The sequence below is a fragment of the Chenopodium album genome, chromosome 22 (genome assembly GCF_948465745.1).
Source record: "Chenopodium album chromosome 22, dcCheAlbu1.1, whole genome shotgun sequence".
Taxonomy (NCBI): Eukaryota; Viridiplantae; Streptophyta; class Magnoliopsida; order Caryophyllales; family Amaranthaceae; genus Chenopodium; species Chenopodium album.
This window is the reverse complement of record NC_137855.1, coordinates 40,020,475-40,041,673: the sequence shown is the minus strand read 5'-3', so window position 1 is coordinate 40,041,673 and position 21,199 is coordinate 40,020,475. Positions and strand designations below refer to the sequence as shown.

General features: G+C 33.9%; 3 protein-coding genes and 1 non-coding gene across 6 annotated transcripts; 2 read left to right on the top strand and 2 right to left on the bottom strand.

Annotated features, from left to right (window-relative positions):
* Positions 1-2,350: 2,350 nt before the first annotated feature.
* LOC145604447 (ubiquitin-like-specific protease 1C) lies at positions 2,351-4,197 on the top strand. The gene is made up of 6 exons (XM_081660336.1): positions 2,351-2,462; positions 2,920-3,103; positions 3,179-3,340; positions 3,479-3,607; positions 3,713-3,794; positions 3,968-4,197. The coding sequence occupies exons 1-6, from the start codon at positions 2,351-2,353 to the stop codon at positions 4,139-4,141; spliced, it is 843 nt and encodes a 280-aa protein (XP_081516462.1). The 3' UTR covers positions 4,142-4,197.
* Positions 4,198-4,998: 801 nt separating this feature from the next.
* TRNAR-CCU (transfer RNA arginine (anticodon CCU)) lies at positions 4,999-5,071 on the bottom strand. Its single transcript has one exon. It is a non-coding gene; the product is annotated as a tRNA-Arg (tRNA).
* A 1,982-nt stretch (positions 5,072-7,053) lies between these two features.
* On the top strand, positions 7,054-11,525 carry LOC145603746 (heterogeneous nuclear ribonucleoprotein 1-like). Its single transcript, XM_081659723.1, has 5 exons — positions 7,054-7,225; positions 7,329-7,444; positions 7,726-7,972; positions 8,247-9,435; positions 10,895-11,525. Exons 3-5 carry the CDS (start codon positions 7,751-7,753, stop codon positions 10,906-10,908), a joined length of 1,425 nt encoding a protein of 474 aa, XP_081515849.1. The 5' UTR covers positions 7,054-7,225; positions 7,329-7,444; positions 7,726-7,750; the 3' UTR covers positions 10,909-11,525.
* A 3,544-nt stretch (positions 11,526-15,069) lies between these two features.
* Positions 15,070-19,608, bottom strand: LOC145606055 (uncharacterized). Of its 3 annotated transcripts, none has more exons than XM_081662116.1 (3): positions 19,541-19,608; positions 17,696-18,861; positions 15,070-16,008 (listed from the first exon to the last, which is right to left on the bottom strand). In XM_081662116.1, the coding sequence occupies exon 2, from the start codon at positions 18,830-18,832 to the stop codon at positions 17,702-17,704; it is 1,131 nt and encodes a 376-aa protein (XP_081518242.1). In that variant the 5' UTR covers positions 18,833-18,861; positions 19,541-19,608; the 3' UTR covers positions 15,070-16,008; positions 17,696-17,701. The 3 variants fall into 3 exon arrangements, with proteins under 3 accessions (XP_081518242.1, XP_081518244.1, XP_081518243.1); XM_081662118.1 differs by having other exon boundaries at positions 17,696-18,819; XM_081662117.1 differs by lacking the exon at positions 19,541-19,608 and having other exon boundaries at positions 17,696-19,518.
* Between the last annotated feature and the right edge of the window lie 1,591 nt (positions 19,609-21,199).

The following is a 21,199-nucleotide window of genomic DNA, read 5'->3' as shown; positions in this document are numbered from 1 at the left end:
TTTAATACTTGTACTACCAATCAACACACCTTCAATTTCGTAGCAGCAAAAAAAGACGGTCTAGATTTGATGTCCTCTGTTTTTTTTCACAGTATTTAATTTTATTGGGGTTAAATTTAAATTTCACAGTATTATTTATTCACTATACATTTAATCAAACACGGAACATATAAAAATATACTGTATCATTGAAGTGAAGAAATTATTATATATTTATACCCAGAAAAAAAGGGGTGATCTTTTTGCAAATGGGGAAGAGAAAATCTCGAGTTTTAACTAAGAATGATAATGATGATACTAAATCACCCATTTCAGGTTTATTTTTAATTTTTTTCTGGGTATTTTTTTTGTTGCATTGTTTGCATTTGTTAATTTTTTATTATGTGTATGTTTTATTATTGATGGGTATTTAGTGATTTTTATTATAGGCTTTGGCAATTTGAAGTCTGAATTGCAATAATGTCTATGTTGTTTTGTGGTTTTTGAATTTTTATGTTTTGGTTTTGGCAAATGTATTAATTTCATTTATAATTTTAGTTTTCATGTGTGTGAGAATTGATCAATATCCAGAAATTTTATACTTTGATCATTTCTGCTGAGTATTTTGGTCATCATTTTATATAATCTGAATAACATGAATCAAATTCCAGAAATATTTGTTCTACTACGTATAAGATTTAATGTATCATATACTTTATTGTAATGTGTTGGACTAAATAAATAATACTCTATAAAGTCTTTGAAGTGTTGTCTACAATCATGTGTTTAGAGTGTGTATTTTGGGTAGCAATAACACAATGATTTTGTTGTATGAACTGTATATAGTTTGTTGCAGATGGGGCGGTATTCTGCTAATTGTGCTGTATTGATTTATAGTGGCAGTGGAGTGTTCAGTGATATAGCCATTTTCGATACTGAAAGTCTGTGTGAAATATTGGCATACCGAAAGTCTGTATGAGATATTGGACTTATTTGCTGATGAATGTGTTCGTGTTTGTTGCTAGGTTAGTTTGATCACTATTTATCAGAACATCTAGAGTTGTTAAAGGTTAATCTTATCAGTAATGTTAGAAAATTCGTCTATGAGGAGACTGTTATAATGTTATCTGTCCTAATGAGGCTTAAGCTCCTCTTATTGACCGCGTTGGCATGAACTTTAGAATATTACTTTGATTGTCATGCACCCCTCACTTTAGAATTAAATCGTATATACGGATTTATGTTTAAGGATGCTAAGAAAAAGTTGTCACTTCTGTTAAGTGATGCGTTGAGGATTGAATGACTTGTATATTTTGATTGTCATATTTTTGACTAGACTACATGCCTAGTTTTGGAAGCAACTAATTAAATGTCTATTGTTGGCAGAAATATATGAAGATCGTGTTGTAACATATTACTGTGATGTCAATACTGGGGTGATGTTCAAAAAGGATGTGAAAGCATCAAAGGAGAGACTTGAACCGTGTCTCATAAAATCAAAGAGCAGAGGAAAACAACTCTCTGGAAAGAGAAAATCTCGAGTTTTAACTAAGAATGATAATGATGATACTAAATCACCAACTTCAGGTTTATTTTTACTTTTGTTGATTATTTTTTTGTTGCATTTGTAATTTTTTATAATGTGTATTTTTTATTGAGGTAATTTACAAGAATGTGCAGTGAAAATTACAATTGTCTGAGATTTTTGTAATGTGTATTTGTTAAATGATTTTGATTATAATCTTTGGCAATCTGAAGCTTGAATTGCAATAATGTCTATGGTGTTTTATTGTTTTTAATTTATTATGTTTTGGTTTTGGCATTTGTTTTAATTTCATTTGCGGTTTTAGTGGTTATGTGTGTAAGATTGATCAATATCGGATAGATATTAATTTAGACTTTCTCAGCCTACAATTATTTATTGTATAGTGTATTTTGGTGAAGTGCTGAATTGAATTTAACAAACAGTCAGAACTTCATAGAAAAATGCTTGCTTTGACACTTGAGTATGTGCTCTGTACTGAAGTTTGTTTAAGGATTACTCTTATCATTTCTGCTGAGTAATTTGATTATCATTTCATCTGATCTGAATAACATGGATCAAAATTTTATACTTTAATCATTTCTGCTGAGTATTTTAGTTATTATCTTATCTAATCTGAATAACATGATCAAACTTCAGAAATGTTTGTTCAGGATATAAGATTTTAAATTCGTGTACTATATTGTAATGTGTTGGACTTAAAACCAAATCACCCTCCTATGTCTTTGAAGTGCTCATTGTTGTCTAGAATAATGTGTTTAGAGTGTGTATTTTAGGTAGCAATAACACAATGATTTCATTGTATGAACTATATATAGTTTGTTGCAGATGGGGCAGTATTCTGCTAATTGTGCTGTATTGATTTATAGTGGCAGTGGAGTGTTCAGTGATATAACCATTTTAATACCGAAAATCTGTATGAGATATTGGCATCACGAAAGTCTGTATGAGATATTGACCTAATTTGCTGATGAATGTGTTTGTGTTTTGTGGCTAAGCTAGGTTAGTTTGATCACTATTTATCAGAACATCTAGAGTTTTTAGAGTTTCATCTTATCAGTAATGTTAAAAAGTTCGTCTATGAGGAGACTGTTATGCTGCTATCTGTCTTGATGAGGCTTAAGATCCTATTATTGACCGCATTGATTGGCATTAGCTTTAGAATCTTACTTTGATCATCATGTACTCCTCCCTTTGGAAATAAATCACATATACGGATTTATGTTTAAGGATGCTAGGGAAAAGTTGTCAATTTGGTTAAGTGATGCAAGAATATTAAATTACATAAATATTTTGATTGATGTCATATTCATAATTAGAGGGGTTAGGAGAATGTGACAACTAATTTAGCATGCCTAAGTTCTAGAAGCAACTGATCAAACGTCTATTGTTGGCAGAAATACATGAAGATCGTGTTGTAAGATATTACTGTGATGTCAATACTGGGGTGATGTTCAGAAAGGATGCGGATGCATCAAAGAAGAGACTTGAACCGTGTCTCATAAAAACAAAGTGCAGAGGTAGAAAACTCTCTGGAAAGCGCTCAAAGATGGGTAGTTGTACATTTGATGAAAACTTGGAGTAAGTTTTAACCCATTAAACAACAGGATCCTGTATAGTCTTCACAATTCTTATGCATGATTCCGGTACTTGTAGGACTATTTGGAGGAGTTTTTCTGAAGACAAGAGGGCTGCATTTGTTCACTTGGATAGCTTTTATTATTTGATTTATAAATCCAGAAGAGCTCGTGCTTTGGAATTAATAAAAAAGAAGCACATTTTCTCGAAGAAGTATGTTTTTGTTCCCATTGTTTGCTGGTATGTATTGGCATATTCCTTCCCTTATCAATTTTTTTTATACAGGAAGAAATTTCTGTATTGGTTAATATGCTCTGATTGTGAAGCTTTTGTATGTAGCTCGTTTAGTTGTTGATGTTCTGATTTTCCTTACTGTAGGGATCACTGGAGGCTAGTGATTTTCTGCCATTTTGGTGAGGCTAATAGCTCTGATACCAGAACTCGTTGCATCTTATTGCTTGATTCTGCTGAGACAAGTGCAGATGTTATTGGACCTGATTTGAGGAAGTATGGTCTCGGCCTATTTTTATTGTTGCTTGTTCATATAATGATCTGATTTTTTTTTTTTTTTTTTTTGGATGAAAATGGTTCATATAACATACTGTATTGCAGGCTTGTCTACGATATATTCAAAGCTGAGGGTCGACCTGAAAGCAAAGATGACATATACCAAATACCTCTAAAGATGCCTAAGGTAGATGTTCTATAATAGGAATTGCAATAACTTAACCAGACATTTATTATTAAGTCTTTCACTTTAAATTCATATGATGGTGTGACTTCATCATCATCTCTTTGTTGTACACGATATTGATCATGGATACTTACCTGAAGCAACTCTTATAAGTATAATACAACTGTTTTCAGGTTCCCCAACAGACAAATGACTTCGACTGTGGCAGATTTGTTCTGTTCTTCATTAAAAAGTTTATGGATGCTGCTCCTGAAAACTTTAGCCTTTCTAATGGTTACCCTTATTTTGTACGATCTCTCTCTTTCTTTTGCTCGCTAATGTTGGTTAATGTTGACAATGGGACATAAGATGAGACACAAACTAAAGCTAAAGATCCCGATTGTAAATTTGTAAGAACATGGCAATTGACAACGTCTCTCATTTCTTTTGTTTATGGTGCAGCTGAGATCTGACTGGTTCTGCCCTGAGCATTTTGATACATTTTGTAGCCAACTTGAAGAGGACATACCCACACCGGAACAAGGGGTACAACAAGTTCCTAGAAGAATTTCGCAAAGGATCACTGCACAACAAACTTTTCAACAAGATTCACAAACATCTTCTCCACCAAACAAAGATGTAGTATTAGTAATCGACTGATGCATCCTCCTCAGAAGAACAGGATTGAACGTTTCTGATGCATTTGATATCATTCCTTGTAGGCTGGTGGACGTTTTGCTTAAATCGAAGGTGTTTATGAACAGAAGTTAAATAACTTGAAGGTTTTTTTTGAGGTGTATATAGTGCATGCATAATATTACATATAGATTTAGAGAAATGGAAGAAATTATGTAGCTTCATTTAGAATTATTATTATTGGCTGCAGAATGTTTAATTTCAATGGTTGGCGCCTTGGTAGGTGATTATGTTTTTGAAATCGCGCTTATGAACATTAAGCATTTAAGCAATTAAGCATGTATGTAGTTTTGAGTACACTGTACTGCTAACTTTTGTAATTTTTCACTCCTTTTTTATTTGAAACTGAAACTTATTCCTTTTGTGAAGTTGTAAAATAAATTTCGTTAGATTACTCTATCTCTATTGTCGTTTAAAACTGTGGCAATTAAAAGTGAACTGGGAATAAGAATCTGGCAGTGTTGATTTACTTAGCATAATGGCAGTAATTAACAATTAAACACTTGGAACAGTAAAAATAAAAAGTATTCGCGTCAGGTAGGGGTCGAACCTACGACCTTCTGCTTAGGAAACAGACGCTCTATCCACTGAGCTACAGACGCCTTTGTTGTTGATTAAGATTTTGTTCGTTATTTATAGGTTATATCGTTAGGACTTAGGAATCATACAAAATGAATAATGAAACTAGAAAATTATATACTTGTACTTGTATAAAATAGTCTTGGTATAAGGAAAAAAAAAGAAACATTCACCCAAAAAAATGAAGACAAGAAGGATAAGTTAAAGTCATTGTCCTAAATTTAACATTTGTAAAAATCGTAACAATAATTGTTGTAAAATCATACCAAAAAAAAATCTGTATAACAATTTCAACTCTTTCCATACAAAGAGAAAAAGAAAAGAAGCAAAGAAGACGGAAAGAAGAGGAAAGGGAAGGTATTCATTCATCACTTATACTAGCTTGAGCTAAGTGGAATGTAAGTAATATTGGTACGTAATTAATTGATGTAGATATTAACATATGACATTGAGGTTAAAGATTTGATTCCTATTCGTTACAATTTTTAAGGGTTAAGATTCCATTATGTCCCTTTCACTCGCCCATCTAAAAGACTTGGGTCGGGTTACCCTTGAAGTTTCCTTTATCTACATAGCAATCCTAATGACATAAAACTATATTAGAGGTAATGTAATAAGTTGATCTTGAAGTAAATCATATCTATTTAATTGATCCAAAATTGCCTAAAATATACTTCCTATGGCAAATATTTAGACATAATTGTATTTGAAACTGATTCTACTCGAAGTCATCACTTGGCCAACAATTTAGTGTGTTAAATATAAATTATTTTGTTCTAATAAACTATCGTAGTGCATGCATGATTGATTCGAATAAATTTGACATCAGTGAATTCAACCTAAATTTTACTTGATTTAAAAGATTTGATTATAACCATTATATAAATCTAGTTATATCTTATATGTATGAAAAAAATATGTATTTTTTATATACTTGTAAGTTACCTATGTAAACTCACAAGCAAATTAGTATTCCGTATTGTTTAAAAAACATTTTGTAATGGAGTTATATTATATTGTCGTAATAATGTATTGTAAATTTGTAATATAATTGTTTAATTTAATCATACAAAGATACTTCTAATTTCTCTCAAAGAAAAAAAAAAAAAAAAAAGATACTTCTAATTAAAAAATAAAATGTGTAAGTAATTTCCATAATAATTTTTTCCAACTACTGTAGTACTATGGCGCATTAGCACGACCCTTCCAAATATTCTCTTGCACACTACGATAATTTGAGATTGCTTGACCCTTAAAATCAACTATTTATATAGTATATTTTTGTTGTTCAATACCACCTTTTGTGAATTGTAAGGCTAGAGTGCTAGACCAATAAGTTGATTTTATTTTTTAATTTTTATATACAAAGTATTATTTAATCATATAAAAGTACTATTCTAGGCTATTTCATGTTATGTTCTTCTATGAAAGAATATTTGATACCCCCGTTATTAAATTTGTATTATTATGTATTTCAATTTGTATATTCTGTATTAATCATATAAAAGTAAAATTCTAGGTTATTTTATGCTCTTCTATGAATGAATATTTGATACATCCGTCATTAAATTTTAATCATTTGAATATGTGTAATATTCATATACTTTTATGTAACTATAAGTTACCCTTTTAAAATTAATAAAAAAATTATACATGTAAATTATGTAGGTCCTATTAGTTTAATTCATATATGCTCTTTAAATAATACTCTGTAATTTTTCATAATTTTACCAATTGATACTCAAGAAATTCACATTTATACATTGATAAGCATAAAAAAAACAAACTTTGCAAGTTAAAATAAAGTGATAAAGTACATACGAAGCATATTTTTATTAGTCTTATGACCTTATTGACCTACGAGTATTCTGTATTCCATTTATTCTTTTATTTTAAACGGTATACCAATCTATATGGGTCGGGTGTATGATCTAAATTTCAATTTTTATAATTTTTTTTTTCCAATCCAATATTTGAAAATAATAAAACATAAAAAATTTAAAAAAAAAATTAAAAAAAAAGAGGGGTGGAATAAACCAAAGAAATATAGAAAAAGGGGAAGAGAAAAGAGAGAAAGAAAGAGCCTTGTAGAGGATGACCTCATCCTCTCTTCTCCTTCTTCCTTATCATTCCTCTTCTTAGATCTTAGTTTTCGCATCTGGGTTTCCTTTCAATCGGTCTGTTTTCTCTCTCTAATTCTCTCATTTCCCATTTTTCTCATAATTAATTCTGGGTTTTTCTCTGTTTATTTATTTTCTATTTATTTCCCCATTGATTCAGGAATCCTAGATTGATTTGTACACGATCCGATGTCCCTGGATTAAATTGGCAATATCCCACTTTTTCATTGATCAGAATTCTATACTGGGTTCTGCTCATTTCATATAAAAAAAGAGGTAAAATTTTTAAATTTTATTTTTGGTTTTTTGTCGATTTAGTTTATTTTTGCCTTTAATTTCATTGAATTGGTCATTTCCTGAGTTGGGCATTTGAATTTTGATGATTTTGATCTATTATTAGTCAATTTAGCTGTATAATTTTGATTTTTAGGTTGAATTTTGATATTTGCATTATATGATTGCTTAATTTTATTGCATTTTAGAGTTTATGGTAATGATGGGTATAAATGAAAACCCTTTATGAGGTTTATGATGATGTTATTGAAATTGAATTGCAGAAAAAAAAAAGAAGGAAAAAAAAAAATGGAATCAGATCTTGGTAAGCTTTTCATTGGTGGGATCTCATGGGACACGGATGAGAGTAGGCTTAAGGAGTATTTTGGGCAATATGGAGAAGTAGTGGAGGCTGTGATCATGAGGGATCGAATTACCGGTCGTGCTCGTGGCTTCGGTTTTATTGTCTTTGCTGATCCTGCTGTTGCTGAGAGAGTTGTGATGGACAAGCACATGATCGACGGCAGAACAGTGAGTAGATTGATTGTGATTGTTGATGTTCTGCATACCTTGATAATGTAATTTCAGATTGTGCATTAGTTCTTGTGTTGATTAATTATGCTATGTACATTAGTACATTAGTACTTGCTATAGCCTCGCTAAGTTGCATCGACGGGTTTGATCAGTCAGTTTGCGACTTGTGTAGCTTGAAATGAGTAATGTACAGACGTGCTAACTAGATGTTTCAATTGACTTTGACATGATTTTTGATGAAAATTGTTTCTCTTTGACCTTTTTGGCTTAGGTTGAAGCAAAGAAAGCAGTCCCAAGGGATGATCAGCAAATTCTGAGTAGAAACAATAATATGATCCAAGGATCTCCCGGTCCTGGACGTACCAAAAAGATATTTGTAGGAGGTTTAGCATCAACAGTGATGGAGAGTGACTTCAAGAAGTACTTTGATCAATTTGGTATTATTACAGATGTTGTGGTAATGTATGATCACAACACCCAAAGGCCAAGAGGGTTTGGGTTCATTACTTATGATTCAGAAGATGCTGTTGATAGGGTGTTGCATAGAACTTTCCATGAACTTAATGGAAAAATGGTTGAGGTTAAGCGAGCTGTACCTAAAGAGATGTCTCCAGGCCCTAGTCGCAGCCCTGTAGTAGGATATAATTATGGCATGAGTAGGGCTAGCAACTTCATTAACAACTATGCTCAAGGCTACAATCTTAACTCTATTGCTGGATATGGTAGACTTAATCCTCTTGTTACTGGTCGAACTGGGCTTCCACCATTTGGCAATCCTGGATATGGGATGGGTATGAATATGAATATGAATATGGAGCCAGGGTTAAGTGCTAACTACGGTGCCAATTCCAATTTCAGCAACAACCAGGGTTATGGTCGTGTTTTGGGACCTTATTATAGTGGCAACTCAAACAGGTACAACACTCCAATCGGATATAATGTTGGTAATACAAGGGGTGATTCGTTGGCAAACTCAACAGGAAGAAATGTCTGGGGAAATGGATCTTTTAACAATCCTACAAATCCCCCCAGTCCTGGTGCATTTCTGGGATCTGGTAGTGGAAATTTTGGGGTCTCGTTTGGAAACAGTGGAGCCAATTGGGGTACATCTCCTACAACATCCCAAGGTGGGGGTAATGGTTCTGGATATAGCAGTGGGAATCTCGGGTATGGTTTTGGTGAAAGTTATGGGTTGAGCGGTGGAGGCTATGGAAGAACTCAAAACACTGATGTTGCTCCACCATCTACATTTGCAGCATCAACAGGTGGTTTTGATACATCATATGGTGACCTATATCGTGGTACGTCAGGGTATGGTGATTCAACATGGCGTTCTACTTCTCCTGAGCTTGATGGATCTGGTTCATTTGGCTTTGGTTTAGGCAGCGCAGATATTGCATCAAGAACTTCTGAGGGTCTAATTGGAAACTATAGTGCGTCAAGTAGACAAGCAAGTAGAGGTAAACTTCTTAAATTTCCCTTCACTCCATAAGCTTCTCAATTTATGTATTTACCAAAGGGAGTTGAATTATGGATATTCATATGCTAGCTTAGATTTAGGTTGAACTTTTGTTAGCTGCCTGTAAAGATGCTAGAAATTTAGGGGATTGTAGGATATTAATATCAAATGGCCAAGTATGATTGTTCCAGATCATAGTTATATGTTGTCTTAATGCTCGACTCCCCTGCCTTTTTTATTTTGGTGTGCCCTTGTTGGAAATATCCAAAAGATTTTACACATAAAACTGATATTTCACTCATCAGTCAATCACAAAACTTGACCTTGTCTGTGCTCCTTTCAGGTCAAATTTGAGTTGCAGTGTCATATCTGAACAAACTTCATGCTTATTCTCTTTTATTAAAAAAAACTCGTAGCTTTTTATCGCTGAGCCTTTTCATTGAACTAAAAGAAAATTTGGGTAGAATACGAGTAGTTTTTCTTCCCTCTTTCTGTCTTGCTATGTCCAAGAATATTGTCTTCTTTATCTTTTGCTGTGAACTAAGTATCTTATAGCATTCTCTAGCTTCAGTGAAAGATAGCATCACTTGGAATATAGAAGTGATGCATAACTTTAGAATGTTGTGGATTATATTACTAGGTTTTTGGAAGTACTCAGCCTCAACAGTATAATTGCTTTCCATATCCAGCAATAGATATTTATATATTATTGCTTTCCTTGTTAGGGCTGACTGAAAAGACTAGAATATATATTTAGTCCTCTTTTATTTTCCTAGCTTCAGTGTAAGATAGCATCATGAAGCCGAAAATTATTTTTAAGTCGTGTAAGTGGAGTGAACAATCAGTTTCAACATCAGGCAGGCTAGGTCATACCCAAAAGGTTTGGTTTTTATGGGTCAGTCTCTTGCTCTCCTGGGTTAGGAATGTCACCCTGATACTGGAGGAGACTTATTGTCATATTATCTTGTCAGGGATTGGCCGTGCCATCTCTGTGACATTTTGGTTTCAATGGGATAAGGTAGCATTGTATTGATCCATATCAACTACAACTCTTCCTTTTCTGGTCTGAGGGAGCCGCATGTGATTGTGTTTGACATAGGAATAGTCACTCTTGCTACTATGCAAGTATTCGAGCCCTCTCCCTTTAAATTTCATGAATGAATGTTAGTCTCTGAACTAGAAGTTTGTGCTTGAAAGTTCCGATTTTCGTTTAGACGATAGATATGATAGAATTCTGTAAAATCCTTCAGCGTCATCAATGCTAGAAGAATTGGCTCTCTTCATATGCCAGTTTTTTAAATCATTTTGTTTTACTACTATGTATTTCTGACTAACTGGGTTTTATATTTATGCTCTGAAACAATTGCTCAAATGTGTTCCAAGTTGATTTTTTGTTGGCTAGATTTAGATTTGATGTAAACTTATATTTAATAGTTTTCTTTTTCTTTAACTTCCCTCAGGAATTGCTGCGTAGAAAACTGTGATTTGGACAGCAGATGGTAATTGCTAGGAATATCCAGGAAGTCCAGCTAAACAGGTGATAAGATTGTGAGTTATACATTCCCTCGTTCATATGTCTCAGCATATAAGGAAATTCAGCACACGATAATAACAGGGATTTCGTCTCTTTATACAAATTCAGTTAAGGGCAGTTAAGAAGGTTTTTTTCCAGATAAGGTTTAAAACTTGAACTTTTTTTCTTTTTCTTCCCTTTGAAGTTAGGTTCTTGGTATTTGGTTGAGCTGTAAAATCAGATTGCGGGATATACTCAAAACTTTCATTTGAGATAGTTATCAGTGCACTAAAACTGAGAGAGCGAGTGATAGTATATCAGATATAGATCAGTGTTTTTGTTCGTTTTTTTCCCCTCTTTTAACAAGCTGTAACGACTAGCTAGTCGAATTTCATGTACTCATTACGTATATTTTTACTTTGTTATATTGTCCTCAGATTGTATGCTGTGAGGCTTTCTTTGATTTATAGTGTGAAACAATAGCGGGATACCCATCTCGGATTCCCTTTAAAATAAGTTTACTGGATACTCAAAATTCATTTGTGTTAAAGATGTATGCTGTTGAAGCAGTTTGAAGATTTTAGCTGTGAAATTTTATGTTTAGATTTCCTTATTTTCCATCCTCATATTCTTTATTTATTGCCTTTTGCAGTTGAACAGGGAAAGCTAGTTTTCCTCATATAGCAACTTGCATGTATCCGTTTTTGTTAATAACTTTATTTGATTCTTTCATTACCTTTTTTTTCCACTTTCTTTTCTAACAATTTGACTGCAAACTGTGCAGCACTAAAAATACCCCAAGGACACTTTATTTTCTGTTTTAGGCAATTTTTCCGTGTTTTTTCAAGGCGATATTCATTGCTACCAGTTTACCGAGACAGTATATAGGTAATCTCAAATAATCGTGTTGAAAAAAAATCACTGATTTCCTTTTTGTCTCCTTGAAAAAATGACATCTATTTAGAATTTATATTTGCATATAGATTTCCAATCCCATTGTGAATCTCTATTCTTTATAATATCAAGTATTTTATACCTCTTTTTAAGCTTTGGTTGTGCCTTGAAATCCTCTTGATCCAACATTCCTACCCTAAATTAGTGCGACAAACAGATCTATTATTGAAGTCACAAAATCATAGGGTTTATCTTTATTTTCTATAAAGGGATCAATATCTTGATGTGTCTATACGAAGTGATCCAACGTTGTCGAAACATATTCGTACGTGTGGCCATTGTGTTACCTTATCTTCATAACCTGCATACCACCCCCTTAAATATTTTGTGTTCATGGGAAAGGAGATTTTATTGAGATTATAATGGATGAGGTTTGTGGTCCATTTTTGTAATGAACAGAAAAGGCAAAGCTCCACTATGAGTAAGAAATGGAAAAAATAAATATAAAAATAAAAATTGGGGACATTTTCTTTTCTAATAGTTCTAACTTTATCACTATTTACTAGTCATACCCCATACTTGTTCAGTTGTTCTGTCTATGTGTTTTCTTTGGTAATTGGTCCCACTATAATTTGTATTGGAACCCATGAGGCCATGAGAGTTGATACTTGATACAATGTGATTATGTGAGTTATTTTTTGATCCATTTTTAAGTAGTTTGTGGTGTATGATTGTATTAGGAATATCTTCATAGTGCTAGCAATAGACAAATTATTTTAAAAAAAATAAACACTATCGTTACCTTACTATCACCAATTTATTAGTGTAATTAAGCATTCCTCCTATGCACCTCTTACCAATCCATGATGGGTCGGGTTCTAGCTATGCGGTCAATGATCGGGTCTTCTAGGGGTAAAACGTGTCCTAATTAGGGTTTGGAAGGCAACACATCTGCCAATTGGAATTTAGTGGGTGTACATGTGAAGTAGAAAACCAAAAGCATAAACTTATCGACCCCATTTATTAGTAATAGTGATATCCACCTCAATATTGATACGTAAGGGATATAGAGATGTTGATGTAAGATTGAACCTATCACATTGATGGCTAAAATCTCTTTAGAACCTCAACCGAACTATCTCATTCAACTTGATCAAATAAACCTATTTTCCTCAACTTTTTCTTGATTATTCCTTAAATATATTATTATTATTATTATTATAATTTATAAAGTGAATATTTTATCAATTTAATCAATATTTTGGAGTAATAAATTGTAATTTATAGGATTTTCTTTCAAAAAAAAAAAGTAGTGTTGACAATTTCATTAAAAAAAAAATAAATCAATGGGCCAATGAAAATTACCCAAATGATTTTGACCTAGCTGTTGAGCAGTTGCAACTGTCTTAACGTATTTCAGCGCCTTAACAATTCAAAGGTCGTTGATTTTGTTCAACGCGCTCTTTTCTTGTTTTAAAAAATAAAAATTAAAAAAAAAATGTTGAAATAGTTGGGCCTAGATAATTTGACCATTTAAGCAATAAGGATATCGGCCCAGATTCTTTTGGGCCCACCATTTAGAATATAATCTCACTGTATTGGTTATTGTACTTTATTTTACATTTTTTAAAAAAAAAAAAAAAAATAATAATAATATTGAAATAGCATTAATATGTCTGTGATTGTGTTTGTACTCTGTAGTTGCTGCCAGGAATGTTTATGCTTTCCATGTCTCAATCCTCTTTCATCACCCTCTTCGCCACATCTCCTTTCTACCCCAACAAACAACAATTTTCATACACTTTCGGTTTCGTAATAATTGTAACACCTAATGTTGCTCGAAGTAGTATAAGTAGGGTTGGTGGGAGAATATAAATAACAAAATAATAGCCATTCAAAAATAATAATACTAATAATAATAAAAAAAATAATAGTGGATCCTTACCAAATAAGAAAGTGTTGCAATTATTATGAAACGAATGTAAAAGGAAAGTAATGCGATTATTACGACACAAATAGAATATTTACACAAAACCTAAAATCAAAGAATATGAAACAATCTTCTTATAAGATACTTTCTCTATTCTTTCTTACTTGACCCGTTTCTTATATCACGTTTGCCAATGCAAAACTTTTACGATTAATAACTTTAACTCTCTATAATTAAATAGAATAGAGTTGCTAAGTTTAGATACCAACTTATTGGTATCTTTTTCAAAAAATATTCTCTCTCTCCGACAAAAAACTCCGTCAAGTCTCACCATCGGAGATTTAGCTATTAATTCTGAGTGGTGGCTCCAAGACGGTACCATATCTGGCTTGCATGCTCTGTATCTGCAAGCCTTTCAAAAATGACATCAATTTTAGCTACTTTCAAATGTGCATTAATTCTCCAAGCTTGTGCATCCAGAGAGCTGTTGTTTTAATCTGCATCTTTGGAGATCCTTGATTTTTTTTGAAGGATCCTTGATAAATTCTGCTTCTGGTTTCCCTGATTTATGTTATTCATGATATGTCATCTTATATCAAATTCTCCAAGCTCGTAGAAGTTATGATTGAATATTGTGGCCTTGTGGGTAAACTCCCACCCATCAAATGTACTTGCACTTAAATACCGTCACTTAAGCATCTACGTAAAATTCTTGTCCTCCAATTACAATGAGATAGACTGATAGACACAGCATCCATGGTGTACCAGCTTGGAGAATACGTCGTCTTTGCTTTGACTGCCGGTATAATGATAGAGATAGACTGATAGAGACAGCATCCATGGTGTACCAGCGATTACCTGCATTTGTAGTGATGAAGCCTAATTTCTGGCATAAACCTGGCAATACTAGTATTTCATGGTTCCAGTCTTATTTATCTTCCTTTTTCTAGCAATCTGTGGTTTACTTCTTTTTACTATACTACTCAGTATACGTAAGAAATCCTGTCACAAAAAACAACTGTATTGCAAAACAAAAACAGAATACATACTGTGTGTAAAAATATGCAATTATGAACTGTATACTTTGTAACTTTCAGCTTAACAATAATTAGACTCAGCCTTGCATATAAGCCAAGCCTTCATGTATAACAAAAGTATTGTTGCATAATCGCGATCATGTTTAAAAAGAGTAATCGCATCAAGGCCATTAACATATAAATACAGAGAGTGAAGGTTTCCTGTAGTATATTACTCTGGAGCAAAAAACTCAGAATCGTCCATTCATTACAGCTACAAAATTTCTCCAAAAAATCTTGTCTATTTACATTATAAATAGTATCTCTTCAACATTTACAAATCCAATGGACACTATGCAAAATAGAAAAATAAATGTGCTTCTTATCTAGCATCAGTTTGCAACACATTTTTCATACCACCCCCGTAGGTAACATAAGAAAAAATAAAACAGCAAGATAACAGAGGCAATTTTCGAATGAAAACCATTCAAAATTTCACACGACTTGACAATATGTGGATTTCACATCTAAGACACTGATTGACGCATATTTTCTTGCACTTTGGTGTTCGATTTTTGCTCAGTTATTTATTCAGCTCCAGGACAGGACAATCTTCGGGCTTGTCCAGGTGTCTTACCGTGTGCTAAAGCTGATTTAGCAGGAGCATCTTGGTTGGAAGCTTTTTTTGCCCCTTTTTAGGGCTGATAGATTGAGACAGTACTCAGCTTCCCATGGACGAGCAGCAATCATCGGTCCTTCCAGCTCTATCCCCAACCAGCTTTGCCAAGTTCAGAAGCACTGTTGCCTTGACTTTGATTAGAATTTGCCCTCCACTGCAATGTGCACTCAATAGAAAAGGTATGCTTTTGTTTCCAGGAAAGAAAGGAGAGGGCAAGGGAATATCATTTACATACATGCAGCTAATTTAATAAAAGTTTATTTCACTTAATAATGTTCACTACTCCCTCCGTCCCTAAATTAAAAGCCTCTTTATCTTTATTATGTGATTAATAAATGCTAGAAAGAGGCTTTATATTAAGGGACGGAACGAGTAATAAAAATGCTACTTTATTTGAAGTCCAAAAACAAAGGTGCGCCTTCCTCTTCTTCTGGCTCCTTGGCAGCTTGTGTTCCTGAACTCTCACCTACCTTGTTTCTGGGCTTAGATGCACACTTCTTCTTCCTTGGCCTCTGCTCATCTCTCTTCTCCACGAATTAAATCTACAGGGAGAGCAAGCACTAAACTCAATGTCTGAATGCACACAAAAGTGATATAAATATATATATATATATATATATATATATATATATAACACGAGCACAAAAGAAAACAAGCAATCAATGAAATATGTAGAGATGATGATATCCCGCTATCAATTATATTCCGGTCAGCATGGTTAGACATAAGAAAATGGCAGCAAATACACTACCGAATCAGAAAGCATTAAGGTCAAAGCAAAAATCAATTCAGCAACCTGTAACAGCCGACAAACCAATAGATGTTCTGTTCAGGGATACTGTAAGGTATAAATAGATCGAAAGGGAGCTTGATTTGTAGGACAGAGGTTAAGATATAAAAGAGAAGCTTTTGTTTCCATTGACACTCATATAATATTGGAAATATTAACAAAGGTCCCAACTATGGACAACCTTCTTTAAAAGGTTCCAACTTTTGAATAACTAAGGGTAATCCCAACTATTGCATATACTTTCTCTGAACGGTCCGTGACCAGAACTTACCCACTAAACCGGTCAAATGGACCACGTGGCATTGTTTCATTGGTTTCATTTCTTTATTTCTAATTTAATAATTATTTTATTGTGCCTCCTCCCCCTATCTCTCCACCTAATAAATGACCAAAACTAACACCCACTGCTACCCCACCCCATAGCCACCGTCTCACCCACCAAATCACGAAACCACCACCGTCTAACCCACTCAAATGACAAACCCACCCCACCATCAAACCACCACTGTATAACCCACCCCACCACGAAACCACCACTTCTAACCCACTCTCACCATAAAAATCACCACATTCAAACTAGCCGTAGATCCCACAATTGTGCCACCATTAACTGATAATGATCAGTTTAATTTAGTCTTTCATGAACCACAAGTCCACCTAAAAGTCTAAAACCCACCCCCACCAACAAAAACTAACCTCTTTGAAGCCACCGACCCACTTTCCCAGCATGAAGACACCACCAAAATAACCACACCCGCCTCTGAACAAAGAAATTGATGGTTAGCTTTGTTAAAGAGAAATAAATTGACTAGCCATCAATGGATTGCGCTGGAGACACTGATTTCTAATACCAAGGTGGCATTGTGGATGGAAAGTAATGGAGAGAAGGAAAGGATGGGAGATAGAAGAAACATGGTGTTGGTGGACCGGTGAAAATAATAAATTTTTTCAATTAATAAAGTTACCGGTTCAATGGGTAGTAGGTTACACCGGGCTGTTTAGAGAAGAAATCATTATAATTAGGACTACCCTTAGTTATTTAAAAGTTGATACCTTTTAAAGAAGACCACCCATAGTTGGGGACTTTGTTATATATTTTCAAATAATATTTCGCAAACAGTAAACACAGGTTCAAGCACTGGTGCGGGAACTAGCAAAGTAATTAGTACATTCCAAAACTAACCCTTTGTTTGATCTGGTTGAAGCCTAAAAGCTAGTCAAATAATTGACAAAAACACATAACAAATAAACAGCCAACATATCAATTATAGAAGATCACAAATACACAACCTTAAAAAGACAGGTGATAGGAAACAGAGAGGTGACTAATTCTTTAAAAGGTAAAAAATGAGAAATCATAAAAGAATAGCGGAAATATATAACGGTGGATTAGAAGAATATAAGGAAATGCTATATAAGAGTGGATTGTTAATACTAACCAGAATTTAGACAAGCAAAGCATCAAAGCACTGGTAAAAGTCATCAACAGTATCTTGTAAACAACCGACAACATAGGCAGTGAGCGAACCATCACCGGGTTTAGAGTCCTTGACAAGCCTTAAGAAAGTGAAGTGGTGGTAGGAGTATTGATCAACTTCCTCAGGGTGAGTATGAGTAGACCAGAGAAAGCAGAAGAGGTCCCCCCATATATGAAAGAAAGTGTAAAAAGTATTAGAAGAATTCAACCTATTAATCAGGTCCTCACGCTCCAACCCAACAATAGGGCCGTGAAAGAGCTCCTTGTTTAGCCAATCAAAAGCATAGACCAATCCATCAGTACCCATAAAATAGAAAAAAGTGCTGGTGTCATCATCTTTCTTGACTACAGCCTTGCCAAGCATAGATGGATCCGCAAGTGGAGCAACATCCAATTGGAAAGTACTGGAAGAGGTGGTCCATTGATGAGAGTCAATGTCGTAAACATGAAAGCGAGTAGACTTATAATCAGTGACAACATCCTCTCCGTAGACCAGAATTTTCCCGTGCGATTCCCCAAGGGAGGTTCTCAACCACATATTACATTTGGAAGAATCGGCAATCTCCGAAGGCTCATGGAGCACCGACCATGAGTTGGAATTTGGGTTGTAAATCTGGCCAAAGGGTTTAGCTTTGCAAAATAAGTAAAGACAGCCACGTAGAGAAACAAGTTTAGGTTTTATTTCGGGAACTCCTGGTCCGAGAAAGGGAGGGCTAGGGAGTTGCTTCCATGATTGGGGATGAGGAGAATCGAGGTTGAGGGACTTGAGCTTACCCCCGGAACCCTTACCCCCGAAAAACAAGGCATATAGAGTAGAGCCAACAACAGCAGTGTTGCTAAGGGTAAGGCCAACCATAAATCCGGGACGAGCCCGGATACTAGAGAGGTAATCCGGATATATATCCCGACTGCTTATATCACCACTTCTGCTAAGATGAAGACAGTCATGTTCAGGGAGGTTGGATAAGACATCAACATCGCTGAATGGCTTCAGAATATGAGAGGGTATTGCAAGCGAATATGCCTTCACGTCGTCCTCACCCCAAATTCTGTAGAATACCCTAAATGACTCCGGTGCCGAGCGGCCTGAGCAGCCCATGGTCAAGTGTTCAATCTTTTATGGTTTCTCTTCAAAGTAATGATTCAAGGATCCAAATAAACACATCATTTTAGGGATAAAATGCATATTTGATTCAATTATCAAATATTTGATCCAACTATCAATTAAGGATCCAAAAAACACATAATTTTAGGGATAAAGTGCACATTTGATCCAATTATCAAATAAGAATCCAAAAAACACATAATTTTAGGGATAAAATGCATATTTGATTCAATTATCAAATTTTTGATCCAATTATCAATTAAGGATCCAAAAAACAAATAATTTTAGGGATAAATTGCACATTTGATCCAATTATCAAATAAGAATCCAAAAAACACATAATTTTAGGGATAAAGTACATATTTGATTCTATTATCAAATAAGGATCCAAAAATCACTTATCATTCAAAAAATTACATATTTTCAGTGATAAAATGCAAATTTGATTCAATTATCAAATAAGGATAAAAAAAAATTACATATTTTTAGGGATTCAATTATGAATTAGGCTGATAATTTTGGAACCCTAAACTCAGGCTCATCCCTGAGGCAGGGCAAGAGGGCCTAGGGAAAAGAGCTCTAATTTCATAGTTGAATCCTAATATTAAAGGGTTGTGCAATACATTAGCAACCAAATTTGATTTAATCATCTCATAATTTTAGGGATATTTGATATGATGATTACAAATACAAACAACTTACCTCAGAATTGAAGCTGCTTCAATGGTAGATACAATAACAATGGAGAACGTGAACTGCGCTTCAATGAAGAACGTTGAATGCGCTTCAATGAACAGGGAAGAGAGTGAGAAGGAAGAAGAAGATGAATGATCTTCTGAGTGAGTTAGGGTATTTTTAATTTAGGTAGTTCAAGTTTGGAGAGAACAATTTAATGTTTTGTGGGGTAGGGGGGCAAATTAGTCATTTTATTTTCATCAGATTAACCTAAAATTAACCTATAATTAACGTTGAATTTAACGTCAGGGTTACTATAGATTAACCTAAAATAAAACCTTGGGTGTACCGCTGATAAGCAAAAGGTAAATTGGTGTACCATTGATAAAGGGCCAAACCTTAGGTGTACCATTGATAATTTCCCTACAAAATATATCACATTCATAATGATGAGAGACTAAGATGAGGGATAAGTCAAATGGTCAGAGCATCCCTCCCGATTTCAGGAAATCATCCGCCTCTCTAAAAACACACTCGCACACACAAAGGGGAAAAAAAATCATTAATTCAATATACTACCTCCGATTCAAATTACTCGCAACAAAGGGGTATTATTTGTGAGACATAAAATATTCGTTTGTTGCGAGTAAATTGGACCGGAGGTAGTAGATAGATTGCTCTTTTAAAATCTAAAAAATGTCCATGTACATAATTACTGAAAACAAGAATAATGAAATACTACGTACATTAATTCAAAAATGCTATGGGCCAAAAGCCCAAAACAGTAGGATCCCATAACGTTAATTATCACGGCCCATGGATAGTCCACTATTACTCTATTAGGAAGGTATGAACGATTTAACACTTCAAAATTATTATGTACTGTACTACAATCTACAGTACAAAATATTTAGGGCAATAGCAATAAGAGGTTTGTGGGAACAATTTAGAGGTTTGTTCACAAACCTCTTGTTGTTGGGTTGAGGTTTGTTGTGGAGAGGTTTGTGTAGACAAACCGGTTTGTATTTGCTTAGTTGGAAAAATTGAACCTTTTCTCTCTCTCTCTCTTTTTTTTTTTAAGGAAAAAAAGTTGTATGGATAAATTTAATGAGTTGTATTGATAGTGGGTCCCCTATATAAACCTATAGATACGTTTATCTATTGTTGATGAAAGGTTTGTTAGAGAAGAGGTTTGTGTAATGATGACGTGTCAAGTGAACAAACCTCTTCTATTGTGGATGCCCTAAATCAATTTATCCCACTATTGATATGTTCTTCTCATTCTTAGGGGTGTCCGTTCGGTTTTCGGTTTGGATTTAGTCCAAATCCGATCCAATCCGAAATATAATTCGGTTTTCAATTTTTCAATCTGATCCGATCCGAATTTCTCTCTTGATCCAATCCGGATTAAAATTCGGTTATTTGGATCCGATCCAAATATCCGAATTATAATACATTATTTTTTAGCTCCTAATACAATTATAAAAATAAAGCTTTAATACAAATAAAAGTCTTTAAAATAATGAGTAAAATAAATAGTTCACATCAAGTCATTAATTAATTAATACAAAGTCTCCCTAATTTATTTTTTGTAGTAGTAAGTATTTGAGGTAAACTTCAAAAAATAAAGAAATACATATTTATACAAGCTTAATTTTAAAATTCGGTTTTCGGTTTGGATTGGAT

Excerpts from the sequence above, each read along its gene's own strand:
- LOC145604447 (XM_081660336.1), top strand. The coding sequence starts at position 2,351 with ATGGGGCAGTATTCTGCTAATTGTGCTGTATTGATTTATAGTGGCAGT. Across the intron at positions 3,104-3,178 it reads ACATTTGATGAAAACTTGGA|GACTATTTGGAGGAGTTTTT; the intron begins GTAAGTTTTAAC and ends CGGTACTTGTAG. Across the intron at positions 3,341-3,478 it reads TTTGTTCCCATTGTTTGCTG|GGATCACTGGAGGCTAGTGA; the intron begins GTATGTATTGGC and ends TCCTTACTGTAG.
- LOC145603746 (XM_081659723.1), top strand. The coding sequence starts at position 7,751 with ATGGAATCAGATCTTGGTAAGCTTTTCATTGGTGGGATCTCATGGGAC. Across the intron at positions 7,973-8,246 it reads ACATGATCGACGGCAGAACA|GTTGAAGCAAAGAAAGCAGT; the intron begins GTGAGTAGATTG and ends TTTTTGGCTTAG.
- LOC145606055 (XM_081662116.1), bottom strand. The coding sequence starts at position 18,832 with ATGGGCTGCTCAGGCCGCTCGGCACCGGAGTCATTTAGGGTATTCTAC.